Source organism: Dendrobates tinctorius, unplaced genomic scaffold (assembly GCF_039654945.1).
Source record: "Dendrobates tinctorius isolate UK_male_01 unplaced genomic scaffold, ASM3965494v1 ptg000084l, whole genome shotgun sequence".
Taxonomy (NCBI): domain Eukaryota; kingdom Metazoa; phylum Chordata; class Amphibia; order Anura; family Dendrobatidae; genus Dendrobates; species Dendrobates tinctorius.
In genome coordinates this window covers 39,464,177-39,486,541 of record NW_027361752.1, presented here as the reverse complement: position 1 = coordinate 39,486,541, position 22,365 = coordinate 39,464,177, and the positions used below count along the sequence as shown (strand labels likewise).

Genomic DNA, 22,365 nt, shown 5'->3' with positions numbered 1-22,365 from the left:
GAGGAGCCGGACCAGACCGACACCCATCAGATTGGACCCCCCCAAGGGTGAGTATATTCCAACTCGTTTTTCTTATCTTTCAGCTTACATCAGGGGCTTATCTACAGTATTACAGAATGCTGTAGATAAGCCCCTGATGGCAGTGGTGGCCGCATCTCATAGGCCAAAAATGAGGTGACAGATTCCCTTTAATCTGAAAACACTTTGGACCACTGAGCAACAGTCCAGTTCTTTTTCTCCTGGGTCCAAGTAAGACGCTTCTGTCGTTGTCTATTGGTCATGAGTGGCTTGACACATGGAATGCGACACTTGTAGCCCATGTCCTGGATATGTCTTTGTATGGTGGCTCTAGAAGCAATGACTCCAGCAGCAGTCCACTCCTTGTGAATCTCCCCCAAATTTTTGAATGGCCTTTTCTTAATCCTTTCAAGGCTGCGGTTATCCCGGTTGCTTGTGCACCTTTTTCTACCACACTTTCTTTCCACTTAACTTTTCATTAATATGCTTGGATACAGCACTCTGTGAACAGCCAGCTTCTTTAGCAATGACCTTTTGTGACTTAGGCTAAGTTCACACGTATCAGAACTCTCGCGGAAATTACAGCGAGAATTCCGTAATTCCATTCCGCGGGAAAATCGCATTTTAAATTTCCGCGATTTTCCCGCAGAAAAACTAGCATTTTGCAAGCGTAATTAGCTTGCAGAATTGCTAGCATTTTCCAAGCGATCTGGAGCATCGCTTGGAGAACTGTGACAGGTTGGTCACACTCGTCAAACATAGTGTTTGACGAGTGTGACCAACTTTTTACTATTGAGGCCGCCTATGCAGCCTCAATAGTAAAAGATAGCATGTAAAAAAAAAAAAAAAAAAGTTATTCTCACCTTCCGACGTCCCGCCTCTCTCCACGCTCCCGGTCCCAGCAGTCCTTTGCGCGAATTACTGCAATGACGTCCGTTCTCGCGGATTCGCGACGTCTCACGGTCATTCGCGATGACGTCGCGCGAATGAACGCGAGACTTCGCGATCCCACGAGAACGGACGTCATCACTCGCAAAGGCTTACTGGGACCGGGAGCGTGGAGAGAGGCGGGAAGGCTGCGCGGGACGTTGGAAGGTGAGAATAACATTCTTTATGTTAAATTCTATTTTTTACAGGGATATGGTACCCAAAGCCCGGAGGACAGTCTCCTCTCCTCCGGGCCGTGGGTACCATCCGCAAATGTTCTGCTTACTTCTCGCATGGTGTGCACAGCCACATGCGGAAAGTAAGCAGAACAATGCATTCCTATGGGTGCGGGATCGCCGCGATTCCGCGAAATTAATGAGCATGCTGCGTTTTTTACCGCGAAGCTATTCTGCCGTGGTAAAAACCGCAGCATTAGCACAGCATTGCGGAATCCCATAGGAATGCATGGGACACTTATTTTTCACGTTTTCGTGGCAAAATCGAGTGGTTAAAACCGCCGCAGAAATGCGAAAAAAAACGTCACGTGTGAACTCAGCCTTACCCTCCTTGTGGAGTGTGTCAATGACTGCCTTCTGAACATCTGTCAAGGCAGCAGTCTACCCCATGATTGTGGAGCCTACTGAAACAGACTAAGGGCCCCGTTACACGCTTCAATGTCCCAGCGATTCCACCAACAATCCGGCGTGGATGGGATCGCTGGGACATAGTTAGCTGATCGCTGGTGAGCTGACACATAGGCAGACTCACCAGCGGCGCTTAGTTACCCGCTGTTTATCCTGGATACCCAAGTGCACGTTGGTATCCAGGGTAAACAGTGGGTAACTAAGCGCCACGCTTAGTTACCCGCTGTTTACCCTGGATACCAACTCCCAGCGTCTGCTGTATGGCGCAGGGAGCTCGCTGATTGTTGGTCTCTCGCTGTCGCATGCAGTGATGTGTGCTGCCCAGCGGGGGACCAACGATAAAGTTATGGCCCAGTTCATTAGGCAACGATTAACGATCAGCCAACTGATATCTGATCGTTGCTACGTGTCACACGCAACGATGTCATTCAGACATCGCTGTAACGTCACCAAACTGGTGATGTTGCAACGATATCGTTCACAATATCGTTGTGTGTAACGGGGCCTTAAGGGACCTTTTTAAATGCTTAGGAAGCCTTTGCAGATATTTCTTGTTGATTATTCTAATTTACTGAGATAATGACTTTTGGGTTTTCGTTGGCTGTAAGCCATAATCATCAACATTAACAGAAATAAACACTTGTAATAGATCACTCTTTTGTAATGACTGAGTCATTTTTTTTTATTGAACTGAAATAAATTAACTTTTTGATGATATTCTAATTTTGTGAGAAGCACCTGTATATGTGGATTAGCTCATGAAGGACAATTGCTTAAAGAGGTTGTCCACTACATTTTATAATGCCCCCACTGATATAAACCTTGTAAATAAGTCCCAAGTGCCTCCTATAGACACTAAGTAAGAACTGGAGAATCTCAGCCAGCGAGAGGGTGTAAACTGCAGGGGAGGAGCTAACTTTTTTCTGGTTTACTTAGTATCCTCCTAGTGGCAAGCAGCATAACACCCACAGTTTCTGTGTCCCCCAATGAGGCGTAGGAGAAAAGTCTTTTTGTAAATGATTACTGATGCCATATGCGCCTGTGAGAGGCACCATCACTGACCGCTCAGTCAGCATCACATGACTCCGGCTGCAGTTCCTGCTGATGCCAAGTTCCAGAATCCTTTGCATCACCCAGGCATGACTCAGTCGCAGGCACCCACCCCGATTGACTGGGCTGTGGGCAGAGTTTCACCGCACGCCACAGCTCAATATCCAGAACGCGCTTGCAGCCAATCAAAGCAGAGGACAGAGTAAATGCGAGGTGGATACAGAGCTGTGACATGCGGTGAAACTTTGCCCACAACCCAGTTAAATTGAAGGAGGAGGGGGTGCCTGCAACTGGGTCACGCCTGGGTAATGCAAAAGATTCTGGAACTTATCAGAGTTGGCTGCAGCTGGAGTCATGTGATGTGGACTGAGCAGCCAGCGACGGCGCTGCTCAGTGACACATATGGCAGAAGTATGTATTTACAAAAGGACTTACCGTATTTACAATGTTTAGATTGATGGGGGCATTATAAAATGTAGTGGACAACCCCTTTAACATACAGGGATCACTTATGCCGACTGCATGTAACAGCTGATTTTATCCCCCCATCCTAATGAAAGGGGTTGTTCACTACTTGGACAATCCCTTCTCAATCAGCACGTTTGCCCACAGTAAAATACAACTACAACCAACTATACTCTCAACAGTCTCGAACACAACTCCACGTGGGAAAATCCACACACAAAACTTAGCGGAGCCACAAGAGAAACTGACATGTTGCAGGTTTTAAAAACAAAGCACCGTGAGCATGAGATTTCTATAAATCTCATCGAATTTGCTGTAATTGTAAGACGCTGTGGGGTTTTTCTTCGCTACAAAAATACGGTAGAAACTCAGTAATGTCAGTTTTTCACAGCTAGAACTCGTATCTATTATACTCTGTAAGTAGCTCACGTCCTTGGAATTTTGCAGACCGATCAGCATAAAATCACAGACTTCTCTAACTTTGATCAGAGTTTCAGATCAATCTCACCAATTTAAGTCCGAGTTCGTAGAAAAATTAGATGTAACTTGCATGAGAATTTTTTTCTATAAATCAAGGTTTTTTTTGTTTTTATAAAGGGACCATGTCATAGCAAGGGCAGTGATGTACACTGATACATAGTTTAGCGACAAAGATTTAGTATAACCTGTTTTAATCATCCAAATCTCTGCTTTCTCTGGACCGCTAGGCGGTGCTATCAGTGACTGACAACTTTTTTTTGTATATGTGTGCATAGAGATAGCTGTCGGTCACTGATAGGACTGCCCACTGGACCAAACATCCTAGAAAGAGCAGAGGATTAAATTATTAAAGCAACCCTCCACCAAGTTTTTTAACTACACACACAGCACTGCTTTTAATTTTAGGTTATACTTACCTACAGTAGTCTTCACCTTTAATCCGGTCCCATTTAACCATCTTGTAACCGTAAGTTAAGACTAACTGGAAGTCAGAAGTAATAGTCAAAAGTTCTCAGTGAGACAGAACGGGGGTCTCAGACCTGCATTGAAAAGTAACCTCAGACTCGCACCATGAAACAGTGGAGCAATACAACAGGTCAACAGACTGCTGCGGACGGAAGCAGCAGTGATAGAAGGGTAAGTATACGACTAGGGGCAGGGACTGATTAGAAGCACTACTCTGGTGCTGCAATAAAAAAAAAACCACTGGAGTGGCTTTTTTTTTTTTAAACATGTTATACTCTTTTTTTTCACAAGACCTTCAAACTACTCAGCTAGTCCTGCTTTGTAACATGATGTCTGGAGATTGGACTGTGTTCTCATGGTGACAAATTCCCTTAACGACCGTTTTTGATTATAACCTCGACTTTGAGAGTGGGGCTTCTGACGACATAATCTACACCAGAAAGCAGGGCTGTGGTGTTAGTAAGCCAAACCACCAACTCCTTCATACATGGCTCATGTTTAAGTGACAAATTTATTGTAGTAAAATGGTAACATCAGGGTTTTCACCACCATTATAATATAATAATCAAGCTATTTCCTGTTCACTTTAGCAGTTCTGAGATGAGTGCAGGCATTCCTTCCCCGTGCTTTTTTCTCATGATCTGAACTGGAGGAGCTTCACTACTGAGCATGTACATAAAGTGCAGCACAGATTAATCTCAACTAAAAACCTAGATCCTTAGATCAGGAGAAAACAATTCATAGCTTTCCAAAATTCTTATGAAAAAATATTAAGCACATACTGCATTGAACTACTGTACCCAATTATATTTTAGAAAAATATTCAGAAGTGAGAGTCCTCAGAGGTTGATACCTTTTAACGGCTAACTGAAAAGATGGTAAATTGCAAGCTTTCAAGACTACTCAGGTCTCTTCATCAGGCATTGACTAATACAAAATCTGAAGAACCACATATTTATGCACAACACAGAACAGAAATAATGCAATAGACAAGACAAGTGATGTGAAGTAGAACGATCATTATGGGAGAGTGATAAGACAGTTATGGCCATAAATATTGGAACAGTTTATAGATAAGGAGTATGAAAGTATTATAGTCCTCTGATTGGGGTCTGGTTCTGTGTTGTGATGCCCCCACAAGGTCTTAGGAGCAAATTCCATAATTGATGTAAAAAGTCATAAATCCATGCGACACATTCATTCCTGCTCTGTGTCCAAGGCTGTCATGAGTTTATACTCCCAGACCCTTCTGTCTCTCAGAGATTTGAAATTACCTTTCAATACAAGTAATTTCATGTCTATGGTGCTGTGATCGGGCATACAAAAATGTTTTGCCACAGGTAGATCCATTTTTTTCTCTTATTGCGTGGCAATGAGAATTCATCCTTGTTCTCAGTTTTTGCCTGGTCCCCCCCACATACAAAGATAGAACCCAGCAATCAACTTAGTATTGAGGTTATAGGTGATTTTATTCAATCCCTAACAGCAGCATTACAAAACGTCTCGATCTATACAAGAGACCTTCGTCAGTTGCTCTAGAGATATACATAGATATATTACATATCATATCAAGAAAGAGGGAAGTCAAAAGAAAAGAAAGTGTTTACAATAGTAATAATATATATATATTTTTTTTTTCATACAGTACATTTCCATATTGGCAATCCAGTGAGTCAAGATAGTGGTTTTTCGGAAGAAAATGTATCAAGCCATAATCAAGGTGGGTAGGAATAGAGATGACATACCGTAACTGAGAGTTGTGATACACGTATAATAGCCAACCACAGGATAGCAATGCGGTGAATGCCTATAATATAGAGTAGGTACGTCAAATAAAGTGGCCAAGAAAGTGGATATAGTGGAGACAATGGAGACCTACCAAAAGGCTATATTGTAGTCAGGTATATTTAGTAACAGGAGGGTGATGCAGCCTGTTAAAAAAAAAGTAATACCTTGGTGGGCCTGGTATAATAGGGGGAGCAACCGCCATGTAAGAAAAACCACCATGTAAAATAAACCGGGGGTTAAATTTTTACCTTAGTTGTAGCTGCTGACACGGTGTCTACCGTTGGTCTGAAGCATATGCAAAAACTGCCGGTTAATAAAGGTGGAGGGGGCGGGTGCTGATTAGGCAGCGTACAGGAGCCAACTGGTGAGCTGGATGTAAGCTGCGTGTCATGCTACAGGCTTGCGTTCCACCGCTATGTATGGGAAGCGGAAGTGACGTCAGCAATAAGGCTGTGCGTTCCACAAGTGGAACTTTTTGCATACGCTTCAGTCCAACGGTGCAAAAATACAAGCCGCAGAGACACCATCACATGTTTCTCAACGCAAGCAATGGCTAGCCCAGGTCTTTCCCCGGGAAGGAACAACCATGGGAAGGGCAGTCTCCAATGAAGGAAACCACCTATGCCAAAACATGGTATCCATCCACATTGCTTGCGTTGAGAAACATGTGATGGTGTCTCCGCGGCTTGTGTTTTGCATATTTTTACATATTTCCCATAAGGGATGGGGGCTTTGCTCTAGAATCACTGCGTTGATAAACATGTGATGGTGTCTCCTCAGTGTTGGATGTTGATCTCCATGAGTTCATTCATCCTCATTTTTCTCAGTCCAACGGTGGACACAGTGTCAGCAGCTACAACTAAGGTAAAAAGTTAACTTATATTACATGGCGGTTGCTCCCCCTATTATACCAGGCCCACCAAGGTATTACTTTTTCTTTAACAGGCTGCATCACCCTCCTGTTACTAAATATACCTGCCTACAATATAGCCTTTTGGTAGGTCTCCATTGTCTCCACTATATCCACTTTCTTGGGCACTTTATTTGACACACCTACTCTATTATAGGCATTCACCGCATTGCTATCCTGTGGTTGGCTATTATACGTGTATCACAACTCTCAGTACGGTATGTCATGTCTATTCCTACCCACCTTGATTGTGCCTTGATACATTTTCTTCCGAACAACCACTATCTTGACTCCCTGGATTGCCAATATGGAAATGTATGAAAAATAAAAAAATATATTTACTTGTAAATACTTTGTTTCTTTTCTTTTGATTTCCCTCTTTCTTGATATATGATATGTAATATATCTATGTACAGTACATCTCTACAGCAACTGACGAAGGTCTCTTGTATGGACCGAAACGTTTTGTATATGCTACTGTTTGGGATTGCATAAAATCACCTATAACCTCAATACTAAGTTCAGTGCCTGGTTCTATCTATATATTAGTTATGGTTTGGGAACCTACCTGAGCACAATTTACTTGCTGTGCACACTTTTCTTATGTACATTAGTTTCCCCCACATATAGACCTCCAGTTGGACATTTAATAAAAATAATTAAGTACACCACATTAGATCATTTTAGGAGTCTATTTTACAAAAACTCCACCAAAATGACACTGACTCAGCAACACAGCACTGCCAGGAAGTGGAATAAATTACAGTAGAAATCTTCCACAGTTTACAGCTGGAGAAGACCATGACCATGCTGAGGTCATACTGTATTTTTTTTCTTATCTGAGGATTTTTAGAAATTGAGAGGACAGGGAATGGGTCAGAAACATCTTTATAGACATTATGGAGGGCATGGGGAGCAGAGGTGGTAAGCAAGAGAAGTCCAAACACAGAAGGGACACAGACAAAAAATAGCTAAATGCAGGAGAGGAAAATGTTAAAAGGGTATCTATCATTGCATTTAAACTATCCAAGTTATTAATATGGGTATACAGGGTATAAACTGCTGAAAAAAGTAATCTTTGTATGCCTTATATCAGATGTGTTGTGAAATCATCTTATCACTATGTAAATGACCTCTTCCAGGCTCTGGGGAGGATGTTACATGGAAGATACTCTCCCTTCCAAGCTCATTTTACATGTAATGGGAGTTACCAGTGTGAGAAAAGTGCTGTACTTGTGTATAAGCAGAGTTTTTCACCACTTTTTTGCGCTGAAAACGCCCCCTTGGCTTATACATGAGTCATTGTCCAGAAAGCCAACGGGGGAGGGGCGGAGCAGCAGCAGGAGCCAGCGGCTGTGGTTAAAGCCTGTGCCGCTGCTAAATAGCACGCATAGTGACAGCTGCAACTGCCGACTTCCAGAATACATCATACTCACCCCACCTCCGCGCCGTCGCTGCATTTCCGTTGGTCCTGGCGCGGAAGCTCTTCCTGTGCTGAGCAATCACGTGACACCGCTCATTATGGTAATGAATATGCACGCATCTCCACTCCCATAGGCATGGAGCGCATATTCATTACCTTAATGAGCGGTGCCTCGTGATCGCTCAGCAGGAAGCCGGCACCAGCGAGACGCTGCGAGGGCACACTGGAAGAGGGCGAGTAGGATGCTTTTTTTTTTTGTAATAGCAAGCATGCATACCAGAATGGGGAGGGGGGAGCTATGCATACAACTACGAAACGGGGGAAGCCCATGCATACCAGGACAGCGACAGGGGAGCCACGCATACCAGGACAGCGACAGGGGAGCCACGCATACCAGGACAGGGATGAGGGGACAAAGCATACTCAGCTTATACTCGAGTCAATAAGCTTACCCAGTTTTCCGTGGCAAAATTAGGTGCCTCGGCTTATACTCGAGTATACAGTAACTAACAGGACAGGAGAAATAAAATTTGTATTTTTGCAAACATTTTTATGCAGCTCTCATAGCTCTGCTGTATTGCAACAATATTGCAGTCCTGTCTGCCTTTGAGCTGGAAACTGAAAGGATAATGCTGATGTGTCAGGTATCCAGAGAGTGGCCATTACACATCACACTGGTAACTCCCCTTTCATGAAAAATAAGTTTGAAGGCAGCATTATCTTCTGGCCAGCCCTTCATAGCCTAGCAGAGGTCATTTACATCAGTTATAAGGAATCTATGAGACATGACTTTTTTTTTTCCCCTTCAGCATTCTAGATCCTGTATATCCATATTAACAGTTTAGACAAAGAAAATGTCACATTTAACTTACTTTTTACACAGATGGAGAAGAGGAATTTGGTAACAGGCTTTAGTATTGAGGAACAGTAAAGTTAACTATATATTATGAAATAATCCTATACACTTATTATTTGCCTACTAATAACTTGTTTCCTCTTTATGTCCCAAAACAATTCCCACAGAGTATGCTGATGACTTGAATCCACTGTGCATTTATACCTCCAGCCGCTTCCCTGGATTAATTAATTATTGGATGACCCATTCACCTCAGTGATTAAAATCTCACACCTGCATACCAGCTACTGACCCTCAACCCTCTCTGGTCTCATTACATAGTCATTACAAATGTTGAAGGCAGATGTTTTACTGTTTCCTGCCTACTGCATGCATAGTGATGTAGGGAGGCTGGATATGACTGAGGGCAGAGAACCGCACAAAGGTCAGTAATCAGTACACGCGCAGGACTTAAAACAGAATCTAGGAGAAAGGAGGATGAAATATATAGCTAAGTTATGGAGGCGGGACTAGCCACATGATCAAGCTCATTTAAAAAAAATAAAAAAGGTACAGGAATATTGGCCATTAGAATAACTATAGAGAGGTAATGAAGTCCAAGTATGTGAAGTGCCTGCAACAGGTTTCCCTTTAAACAGCCTCCAAACTGTATTCTGGATGTTAGGAGGTGAGGTGTGCCTGAGCTGCTGCTGGCTGTCCAGGCCTTCACAAACACTGCCTCTTACATCCATGTATGCCTCCCGGTAAGTAAAATATGTAGGCATTGCATATGTTGTTAATTCCAGGTTACAGCTTTATTTGACTCCTGGAGAACCTTATATAGCAGATAACGGGTGACCATTTATATTAAACACTAATTTGTGGGGTGACAATTGTTAATTCCACATAAAAATCAGTTGTGGGCAGCAAGTTTTGCAGAGACCGCATGGTCATTATAAGGGTATGTTTCCACGGTCAGTAATTGGCAGCACTTTGGACGCAGCACATGTCTGCTCCGTCCAAAGCGCTGACTGCTTTTGAACGCAGGTGATTCCGCATGTGTTCATTGAAGTGTGCGAAATCACTGTGTCCCATTACATTGTATGTGACTTTATCTTGCGGAGACTGAGCATCTCCGCAAGATAAATAGACATGGTGCCGTCTGGAAAGACGCACCACATGTCCGGTTACGCAGGGAAGACGGAGGCATCCCTGCATGCGTAGTGGAGATGGGATTTCATGAAATCCCATTCACTATGCTGTAACATCTGGCCGCTGCGGGTTGGACTCTGCGGCTGTATGGTGGAAACATACCCTAACAGTAATCGAGCCATTTGCAATCAATATTTTAATAATGTAATAGAAATATACTGCTACATTTAGGAAGCAGATTCTCTGCAGTCTCACCTTGGAGGCATGCTAAACCTGAGCCAAGCGCTTACTATAACTCCAGACAGTAATTGTACAAGTGATTGTGAATCAATTGCCACTGCTTCGCTAAAATAAAAATTTATTTGACAACATGGGGAACTGGGGGCAACAGTAACACAACTTCTTGCAGTCTTGCTTTTGCGGGTAATGGCCACAGACAGTTACCCTCATTCTTCCAACAGATTCCTCTAGAATTGCATTTAGCCAAGAAATCCCACGCCTACTATGCGTCCACAGACGCATGCGACTCACCTGCAGAGGCGGACATGCAGCGCGTGTTTTCAGCAGGGCTGTGGAGTCAGTGCTCATTTTGGAGGAGCCGGAGTCGGTATAAAATGGACCGACTCCTAAAATATATAATAAATTGGTTACAGTAGTTCAATGCAGAATGTGCTGAATATTTTTTCACAGGAATTTGGGAAAGTTATGAAATGGCCTATAAATGGCTGTTCTATTCCTGATCTAAGGCTACATTCACACACAGCGTTTGAGGATACGGTTTTCAGCTGCAAAAGCAGATCAGCTTTTTAAAAAAAAACGCATCACCTGAAAGGTTTTTGAGCTCATAGATAATGTTTTCAATAGCAAAAGCAGATTAGAAATCTGATCTATCCATATCTTATCTGTACCAAAAAGAATGAAAGCCGGGTAGCACACAGACTTAAGGGCCTGTTACACTAAGCGATATCGCTAGCAATATCGCTATAACGTCACTAGTTTTGTGACGCAGCAGCGATATTGCTAGCGATATCGCTATGTGTGATACTTACCTCCGACCGGCTCCCCCGCTGGTTATCGCTGATAGCGGGAGAACGTCCTGGGCCGTTTCTCGTCGGCCACTTCCTGCTGGGCTTCCTGCTGTGGCGACGAGCGACGCGTGTGGGAGGACGTCAGGATCGCCTCGTCTGACAAGTAGCGACCCCCGACCGCTGCTATGTCACTGGTGAGATCTGCCTGTTTGGCAACTCACTAGCGACCACTTAGTGATGCACCAGCGATCCTGACCGGGTCGTATCGTGGTCGGGATTGCTGGTGCATCGATAAGTGTAACGGTACCCTAACACTCCCTTTTTTAGCACCAGTCAGGTACACCTCATAGCTGCCCAAAAGGACGTCCAGGACAGGCATTGCTCGTCTTCAGTAACACATCAACATCAGTTGATAGTTGGAATAAATAGACTGCATTCATCACCACATCCTCTTAAGGTGCAGGCTTCATTTTCAAGTGTAGGGGTGTGCAGTATGAGGCTCTGCAGCAGCTGAGATGTGCAGTATGAGGTTCTGCCTCCCTCCCCTAGGTTTGATCCTGGCTTCACCCATGATGTGAATGTAGCCTGAGGATCTAAGCTTTGTCTTAGCTGAGATAAGTCAGTGTTATATATATATATATATATACACACACACATATACACACTACAGACCAAAAGTTTGGGCACACCTCATTCAAAGAGTTTTCTTTATTTTCATGACTATGAAAATTGTAGATTCACTCTGGAGGCATCAAAACTATGAATTAACACATGTGGAATTATATAATTAGCAAAAAAGTGCGAGACAACTGAAAATACTGTATGTCTTATATTCTAGGTTCTTCAAAGTAGCCACCTCTTGCTTTGATTACTGCTTTGCACACTCTTGGCATTCTCTTGATGAGCTTCAAGAGGTAGTCACCAGAAGTGGTTTTCACTTTACAGGTGTGCCCTGTCAGGTTTAATAAGTGTGATTTCTTGTGTTGTGCAGAAGTCTGGTGAATACACAGCTGATAGTCCTACTGAATAGACTGTTAGAATTTGTATTATGGCAAGAAAAAGCAGCTAAGAAAACGAGTGGCCATCATTACTTTAAGAAATGAAGGTCAGTCAGTCCGAAAATTTGGGAAAGCTTTGAAAGTGTCCCCAAGTACAGTGGAAAAACCATCAAGCGCTACAAAGAAACTGGCTCACATGAAGACCGCCCCAGGAAAGGAAGACCAAGAGTCACCTCTGCTATGGAGAAGTTCATCCAAGTCACCAGCCTCAGAAATCGCAGGTTAAAAAGCAGCTCAGATTAGAGACCAGGTCAATGCCACACATAGTTCTAGCAGCAGACACATCTCTACAACAACTGTTAAGAGGAGATTTTGTGCAGCAGGCATTCATGGTCAAATAGCTGCTAGAAAACCACTGCTAAGGACAGGCAACAAGCAGAAGAGACTTGTTTGGGCTAAAGAACACAGGGAATGGACATTAGACCAGTGGAAATCTGTGCTTGGGTCTGATGAGTCCAAATTTGAGATCTTTGGTTCCAACCACCGTGTGTCTTTGTGCGACACAGAAAAGGTGAACGGATGGACTCTACATGCCTGGTTCCCAACGTGAAGCATGGAGGAGGTGGTGTGATGGTGTGGCGGTGCTTTGCTGGTGACACTGTTGGGGATTTATTCAAAATTGAAGGCATACTGAACCAGCATGGCTACCACAGCATCTTGCAGCGGCATGCTATTCCATCCGATTTGCGTTTAGTTGGACCATCATTTATTTTTAAACAGGACAATGACCCCAAACACGCCTCCAGGCTGTTTAAGGGCTATTTGACCAAGAAGGAGAGTGATGGGGGAGCTACGCCAAATGACCTGGCCTCCACAGTCACAAGACCTGAACCCAATCGAGATGGTTTGGGGTGAGCTGGACCGCAGAGTGAAGGCAAAAGGGCCAACAAGTGCTAATCATCTCTGGGAACTCCTTCAAGACTGTTGGAAGACAATTTCGGGTGACTTAAGGTACTGTCACATTTAGCGATGCACCAGCGATCCCGACCAGCGATATGATGCGGTCAGGATCGCTGGTACATCGCTAAGTGGTCGCTAGTGAGCTGCCACACAGGCAGATCTCACCAGCGACATCGCAGGGGTCGGGGGTCGCTACTTACCTGTCAGACGAGGCGATCCGGACGTCCTCCCGCCCACGTCCATGCGTCGCTCGTCTCTCCACAGGAAGCACCGCAGGAAGCTGACGACGAGAAACGGTCCTGGACGTTCTCGCGCGATCAGCGATAACCAGCGGGGGAGCGGGTCGTAGGTAAGTATCAGACATAGCGATATCGCTAGCAATATCGCTATAACGTCACAAGTTATAGTGATATTGCTAGAGATATCGCTTAGTGTGACAGGCCCTTAACTCTTGAAGCTCATCAAGAGAATGCCAACAGTGTGCAAAGCAGTAATCAAAGCAAAAAGGTGGCTACTTTGAAGAACCTAGAATATAAGACATATTTTCAGTTGTTTCACACTTTTTTGTTAATTATATAATTCCACATGTGTTAATTCATAGTTTTGATGCCTTCAGAGTGAATCTACAATTTTCATAGTCATGAAAATAAAGAAAACTCTTTCAATGAGGTGTGTCCAAACTTTTGGTCTGTACTGTATATATGTAATCGATATTACATAGTGTATGACATTTACATTTTATTACAGTTTTTTGTGTTCTAAAGTATTCCAATAAATATATATTATGTTCTATCTAAAGATCTTGATTATTGTATCATAAAAATGATTAAAAGTCTGATGTTCACATTGTACTACAATAAATTTTTCACTTAAATATAAGCAATATATGTTGGAGTCGGAGTTTCGGTGTAAGGGAAATTGAGGAGTCGGAGTCGCAGGTTTGGCTTACCGACTCCACAGCCCTTCTTTTCAGAATTTGTAGTAAGTCAAATTCCCTTGCGGAGACGGTAGAATTTCACTAATAGGATGCATTGGACGCAGTGAATCCGCATGGTTCAGTGAACACATGCGGATTAAACAACGTTCAATAGACAGCAGCGATTTGGACGCAGCGAACATGCGCTGTGTCCAAAGCTCTGCCAGTACCAATTTGTCTGCACATACCCTTACTAAAGCATGGGTCAGAACCTGCATCCCATTCAGGATGTACAAATAGTCCAGCTCCAGGATGGTACATATACGCATCACAGTTTGCCGTGTATCCAAGCAAAACCTAAAGAGCATGGAACAGATGCCAAGACACGGGCCGTTACACGAGGAGAGTCAGATGTGTGCAGGAGGGCAGTAACAGAAGGAGGGGTATATTCTTTGCGCAAGGTGGTACATTGCAAAAGCCCCACAACATGACATTTAGAGAAGGCGGCTGGAGAACATATTTTTGACTTTCATACTCTATGAAGGCTTAAGGTCCAGGAGTTGGAGGACCCTTACAGATAGCACCATACAGCTTATACACAAGAAATGAAAGATCCACCATTGGTGCTACGTTATCTTCACACTGCAGGCTCAAACTGATCACTAGAAACAATCATAAAAGTCTGGAGAAACTATGGTGAACTTTATACTGCTTGCGATGTCATCCAGCATGACTTTTAAAAAGAATCTGTCACCTCTCTGGGACTTATATGACCTATTAATATGGGCATACAGATAATACAAATGTTAAACTAGTCCTACCTGTATGCCTCATATTAGGGGTCTTGGGACCCACAAAATTTAGGCAGTTTTGGGGTTTTGTTTTCATTGCATTTAATCTGCAGGGCAGCACGGTGGCTCAGTGGTTAGCACTGCAGCGCTGGAGTCCTGCGTTCAAATCCCACCAAGGACAACATCTGCAAGGAGTTTGTATGTTCTCCCCGTGTTTGTGTGGGTTTCCTCCCACATTCCAAAGACATACTGAAAGGGAATTTAGATTGTGACCCCCCCCATCGGGGACAGTGATGATAAAGTGTGCAAACTGTAAAGTGCTGCGGAATTTGTTAGCGCTATACAAAAATAAAGATTATTTAAGATTATTATCTGCAGTAAAAGTGACCTGGCAAACTGAACATGTGTGTAAGTACAGTTACGGCTTTGCCAAACTTGCCTAGTTAAAATAATAAAGCCTCCGGTGTCAGTGGCCGTGGTGCGGGCACTCACTCTCGCCAGAGCTCCGATGCGGTTGTTGCTGGCGTCACTGTCTCCGCCTTTGGATGATTAGAACATGAAGAGGAAGGTCTACAGCTGACCTCAGACTTCAGCTGGAGTCACACATAGCAATCTCGCTAGTGAGATCGCTGCTCAGTCACAACTTTTGTGACACAACAGCGATCTCACCAGCGAGATCGCTGTGTGAGACAGCGATCAGCGACCGGCCCCCCTGCCGGGATCGCTGATCGCTGCAAGAAACCTCTGGACTTTTTTTGCGTGCTGGCCAGCGGGAGACCAGCGATCAGCTGTAAAAAATTATAAAATAAAAAATATTGTTATTCTCACCTTCCGACGTCCCATGCAGCCATCCTGCCTCTCTCCACGCTCCCGGTCCCAGTGATCCTTTGCACGAATGACCGCGAGGCGTTGTGCTCCCGCGAGAACGTGACATTCTCGAGGTCATTCTCGCAAAGGATCACTGGGATCGGGAGCGTGGAGAGAGGCAGGATGGCTGTGCGGGACGTCGGAAGGTGAGAATAACAATATTTTTTAATATAATTTCATTTTTTTTACAGGGATGGCATCAGCGCTAATGAATACAGCGATGCCGCGAGCGCGGCATCGCTGTGCTAATCGCTGGTGAAGCTGTCTGTGTGACAGCTCACCAGCGATCACATAGCGACTTACCAGCGATCCTGACACGTTGATATCGTTGTCGGGATCGCTGGTAAGTCGCTATGTGTGACTCCAGCTTTCCTCTTCCTATTCAAAATTCCAAAGGTGGGGACAGTAACACCAGCGCTGATTGGGCGCTGGCGCAGGAACAACGCCGGTACAGGATGCGGGCACCCTCTAGTGGCGCCGCACCCCATCTCCAGTACAGGCAGTGCAGTAAACCACCGTCTTTCCTGCTGGTTGTGACTGCACGGAGGTGGGTGGGCAGGCAGCTGCAGGACACACCCCTCACACTCACTACAGACATGAATGTACACATACTCACATACATACATGTACTCACATATATACACACAGTATAATGTCCCCACACGCACTTACACAGGCACGCACTTACACACAAACACACGCATGCACAGACACATACATACATACAGAGTATTATGTCCCCACATACATACACACACAAACACTCACGTGCATACAGACACGCATATATACACATGTAGCTACACACGCGCGCACACACAGTGTAATGTCCCCACACACATTCATGTGCACGCCCATACACACATGCAAGCATGCATATACAAAGACATATGCACATGCGTACACAGTAAAATGAAACACAGACGCCGTGCATACACACATGTAGATACACACACGCACAAACACATACACACAGTATAATGTTCCCACAGGCACATACACACAAACACGCATACACACAGTATAATGTCCCCACATACTTGCACATATACACACACATGTAATCACGCACATACAGGCCTGAGCATACCCAAACGCATATACGCACATACATGCATACACACAGTATAATATCCCCATACACACAAACACACACTCACAAACATGCGTATACACACAGTATAATGTCTGCACGTACACATGCACGCACATACACACATGCAAGCACGAACATACAAACACATACACACAGTATAATGTCCCCACACATGCAGATACAGATGCACAAACATGCAAGCATGCACATACACACCGCATACACACATACGCAAGAATGCACGAATGTGCATACACACGCATGTGCAAACACTCGCAGAAGTACGCACACACATGCATACACAAACACGATGTACTCACGCACACACACCTACATACATGCGCATACATTTACACATACACACATGCACATACAGACACATACTTGCACACATACACACGCGAACGCCATCTTTGGATGTCACTGCCCTCCCGATGTGACAGCATTGGGCCCACATCTAGCATGAATATAACTAGAAATAGGCCTGATGCGGGGGGGGCGGTAATGTCACGATGAAGGCACTCCCAATGCCATAGGGCCTATTTCTAGTATTAGATAAATGTCTGCATGGTCCGGCTAGAACATATCTATGGAGGCCTCCCGACTCTCCGCTGACGGCAGAAAATCAGGGGAAAGAAGGGGTTGACATGTTTTCAACAAAGATGTATGGCAGCGGCTTACTCCCCTCTCTCAAATGAAACACATGGAACCAGGAGTGCATATGTATGCCACGAAAATGGATCTAGGCAAATTATCTGACATTTAGGCTATGTGCACACGTATGCAGAAAATTTCTGCATAAAGACCGGACTCCTTCCCAGAAAACGTGCGTTTTTTTCCAGACACAAAGAAATTAGCTAGAAATGCGGAGTTTTTCGCGAAATTAATGAGCATGCTGCGTTTTGGGTTTTTTTTTTTTTTTACCTCGAAGCGTTTTTTTTTTTTTCGCAGAAAAAAAACGCATCAATATGCACAAAAAGTGCAAAATGCATTAAAATGAACGGGAAGCTTCTTTTAAGGATTTTTTGAGCAGATTTTTTGGTAAATCCGTGGGAAAACCGTGAAAAAAACCCACTGTGTGTGAACACAGCCTTAGAGGTGAGCAATTTAATTTGAGCTGATACTGTCCAGTCTTCCATAGTAGTCACTCTTCACTTCTGCACCCAGAATTCTCAGTGTCACTGTTGGTGATGTCATGACATCATAGTGCCTAGAAAGAACCAGAGGCACCTAAAATGCTGGGCCAAGGACGACAGGTACAGAAGTAAAGACTGGTTGACACTGAGGAGAGGACAGGAGTAAGGGCCCCGTTACATTTAGCGATGCACCAGCGATCCCGACCACGATATGACCTGGTCAGGATCGCTGATGCATCGCTAAATGGTCGCTAGTGAGCTGCCAAACAGGCAGATCTCAGCAGCGACGCAGCAGCGGTCGTTACCTGTCAGAAGCGGCGATGATGACGTCCTCCGCCCACGTCCACGCGTCGCTCGTCGGCGCCAGCAGGAAGCCGCCGCCGAGAAACGGCCCAGGACGTTCTCGCGCGATCAGCGATAGCCAGCGGGGGAGCCGGTCGGAGGGAAGTAATTCTATGAGATGGGTCCATGGTCCTTAAGGGGGCTTTACACATAGAGATATCGCTAGCAATATCGCTGCAGCGCCACAAAATCGGTGACGCTTTAGCGATATCGCTATGTGTAAAGCCCCCTTGAGGACCATGGACCCATCTCATAGAATTAGATAAATGAGTTTAGCACTTTATGGATAATACCCATTGTGCAGCATGGTGGCTCAGTGGTTAGCACTGTTGCTTTGCATCGCTGGCACTCTGGGTTCAAACCCCACCAAGGACAACAAATCTGCAAGGAGTTTGTATGTTCTCCCCGTGGTTGGGTGGTTTATCGCACATTCTCTGCTTTAGTTCCACATGCCGAAGACATACTGAGAGGGAATTTAGATTGTGAGTCCCCAATGGGGACAGTGATTATGAGGTCTGCAAAGTCCTCATATTAATGGCGCTACTTAAGTAAAATAAAGACATTTGAAATTCAGTACGATAACAATTTTTGAAGCTCTGAATTATTTTCCCTAGTGTGGCTCACAAATATCTAGATGTGCAAAAGCCTGTCCACCCATCCATAATATAGCTGCAGTAAGAGTGAATATCACTTCGCTCAGCCTCCCCTACTGATATACACTGCGCCCACATTTGCGCAGGTCGGGGACACATTTTTTCACAGCTGAAAGTGCAGCTACCAGAAAAAAAACAAAACTTATTTCCTCTTAGGAGCCAAAGTCTTTTTTCAGTCTGATGGGAGCCCAGAGCAGCAACAGCAGACTCTGCAGTGCAGAGAGCGAGATGTCTAGGAGCCGGGATGTGCTTACAACCGCCGCTTACAGTATAGTGAGCACTGACACTAGTTGCTCCCTTGACTCCTCTCAGAAGGAAATAAGTTATTTTTTCCCTGACAGCCGCACTTTCAGTAAGGTGGCCACACTAATGTAATTTACCTGCAGATTAACCTTATATATTATGGCAAATAGCATTCCACAGGTAATAAGTTCCCTTTAAAGCAAAGAATTCCTGCAACACTTTCATAAAATCCCAGCTGCATACATTTTACAATTGTCCTAATCGTGGTCTGACAGGCATCAGACTGTGTTCGGTGCCTCTATTGTCCCTACAATAGCCAACTCTCCTGACTTGATTTGATTGATGCGGCTACCGTCTGTTGTGCCAACGCATCTCTCGTTCCCGAATGTGCAGGCAAGAGAAACATACTGTGGATGACGAAGACGACATTAACCATGTCAATCAAGGCAGGAGAGGCGGAGAATGGACGACAGGAGGCACCGAGCAAAATCCAGAGACCCCCTTGGACAGGTCCGAATAAACATATGGCACCAGACAATTATGAAAGCCATTTTCTAAGCTGAGGGGCAGCAGGAATTCCACTACCAGGACAACTCTCTCTTAATATTCGGCTCCGCTAAAATAAAGTCTACACTCACCTCCCATGCCATCTATGTTCTTGCGATGTTGGCACTCGCTCTCCCCGGGGTTGTGATGCGGTATTGTGACATGTGATGCCAGTGCCCAATCAGTGCTGGAATCACTTTCTCCATACAAACTGAAGAGGATGCCAGGGCTGCAGCTGATCTGCGGACTTCCTTTTCATGTTCAGTTAAGCTACTTTTGCACTTACCGCATTTTTTGCGGCCCATTATTGTGGGCTGCATCGCCGCAATTTTTACAGTCTGCCGCAATAACGGACCGCAAAAAACTTGCGGATAGCCGTTTTTCATTTTTCCAATACTATGGAAGTAGTATTGGAAAGAAAAAAACGGCGATCCGCAAAACTGGAAGTGACCGTGCACCGCAAAAACAAACTGCCGTTTGTTTTTCCAACCCCATTGATTTTCAATAGGGGCTGTGTCCGTACACAGTGAAGAAGATCGAGCAGGCTCGATCTTTTATCACGGCCGTACGGCACACTGGAATTTTTGTGGGCCTAATTTGCGGTCCCATAGAAATCTATTGGGGCCGCTAAAAAAGGCCCGCAAAAACGCGGTAACTGTAAAAGTAGACTTAGTCCGAAGGCAGTGACACAGGCACAGATTGAACACTGGGCATTACGTGTCATTCCACCGCATCACAGCCCCGGGGAGAGTGAATGCTGACACTGCAGGAACGGAGCCGTCATGTGAGGAGAGTATAGGCTTTATTATTATTATTTTATTGGGGCCGAACATTTAGTATAAGGTGGTGTTTTTCGAGTAGTGGACAACCCCTTTAAAGTCAGCACAAGGGTGGAGGATACAGTTTTTACAGTAATAACCCGGTGACAGGTTCTCTTTAAGACAAATGAACTAATGAACTGGTCTGATGGGCCAACATTGTCAGCGTTACTAAAAGTGACACTACAATTTACAGTACGTAACTGGAAAACCTATGTGAGGGTAGGTGCAGACGATCAGTAGGGCTAGGATCACATTTGTGATTTAGTCCACTGCGTTTGATGCGCATACATCCGCATGCGTCCTGCGTACCTATCCTTAACATGGGGTACGCGGGGACATGCGTTTGTATGCATTAGGGTGTGTTTGCGTACGGTTGCGTCTTTTCGCGGTATGCGGCGGGGCGCGCCGAACGCATCTTTTTGCAGCATCAAATATCCGCACCAAAACCATATATTGGACGCGGTGAATCCGCACGGTTCAGTGATCACCACTGTGGATTCAGTAGACGGCGGCGCTTTGGACGCAGCGGACATACCCTGCCAATTCCGCACATACCCTAAGGGTGTGTGCACACGCTGCGGTGTACAGTACCATTATTCCATATGGGAATAAAAAACCGCAGTGCAGACGGTGCGGATTTTTCCGCGCGGTTTTGAAACCGCAGAAAGAATTGACATGTCACTTCTTTCTGCGGATTCCGCTGCGGTTTGCCATCTCCTCCATTGTGGAGATGAAGAACCGCAGAGCAATCCGCAGGTCTTTTTACAAAATCCGCACCACATTCTGCAGCGTGTGCACATAGCCTAAGGGGCTCGGTCAGCGCAGAACGGATCTTGCCACTAACAGTAAGAAAAGTGAGATGTCAGGTGAAGGACACCACTGCTTTACGCCCGTGAACTCTGCCCCCTCCCCAGAGCCCGCCATCTTCCCTGCACCCCACCACAGGCCCGATCACTGCGGACACGTCCGCCCTCGCTCCCCGCAGGCCTCCTCCTCCCCATCCCCTACTTTCCCGCACACCCTCACCTCCTGGTTGAACGCGTTCACGGCGTCCATGCTGCCCGCGTGAGGGGAGAGGCCGCTGGAGAGGAGGGGTCAGGCGGCGGCTGCAGACGCTTTCTTCTTCGCCTCAGAATCCTGCTGCTGCGACAGAAACCGCTACTACGGCTGCTGCTGCGTCAGCGGCGCCGACATGTCCAGCGGGTGAGGAACGACGGATGACGGCGAAAACGAGGAGGACACGAGGTTAAAAAAAAAACAAACAAAAAAAAAAAACAAGATGAGGTAAAGGAAGATGGAAGGAGACGGATTCGCAGCCTCGCCACCGGAACAAGATGGCCGACCTCCAGCCGCGCAAAGCAAGATGGGAAGAAAGAGAAGGAAAAAAAAAAACCCCACACACGGTCAGTCAGACCGCACGCCCCGTGACGTCACTGACTCACTTCCCGCCTTCCAGTGTCCGCGAGGAGGAGGGGAGCACGTGACCCGAGGGGGGGTGGTTCCCGCCTCTTTTGAGGAGACTAGATGGTGTGGTCAGTCACGGTGTCAGACTGTCTGTCAGTGACAGCCGGGACACGGGAGAGTCAGTCAGGTGTTTGTGTGAGGTGAGGACGGGTGTTCCCCGGGCGTCCCTGTGACAAGCTGGGGAAGTTTAGTGAGGTGGCATCCAATGATTGCCGACGTGGTCATTGGTTACTTGCTAATAGCGGAAACCACCGTCCTGATAAATCTTTGTTTTTACGTCACACGACGTTTTGCTGTAACAGACCACTTTGACAGAAGTAAATCACGCTTTTTTTTCTTGCCCTGTC

General features: G+C 45.3%; 2 protein-coding genes across 5 annotated transcripts in view; one reads left to right on the top strand and one right to left on the bottom strand.

Annotated features, from left to right (window-relative positions):
• Window positions 1-21,994, bottom strand: part of SCAF4 (SR-related CTD associated factor 4) — a 141,902-nt gene extending 119,908 nt beyond the window's left edge. The window contains exon 1 of one of the 2 annotated variants that reach the window (XM_073584554.1): window positions 21,581-21,994. In XM_073584554.1, coding sequence (XP_073440655.1) covers window positions 21,581-21,610 — 30 coding nt within the window. In that variant the 5' untranslated portion in view covers window positions 21,611-21,994. The remainder of the gene's footprint in view (window positions 1-21,580) is intronic. The other variant, XM_073584553.1, reaches the window with a different exon arrangement.
• Window positions 21,995-22,119: 125 nt separating this feature from the next.
• HUNK (hormonally up-regulated Neu-associated kinase) overlaps window positions 22,120-22,365 on the top strand; it is a 211,520-nt gene continuing 211,274 nt past the window's right edge. For 2 of the 3 annotated variants that reach the window (XM_073584561.1, XM_073584557.1), the window contains exon 1: window positions 22,120-22,158. The gene's annotated coding sequence lies outside the window, so the exon portion shown is untranslated. The remainder of the gene's footprint in view (window positions 22,159-22,365) is intronic. The other variant, XM_073584559.1, reaches the window with a different exon arrangement.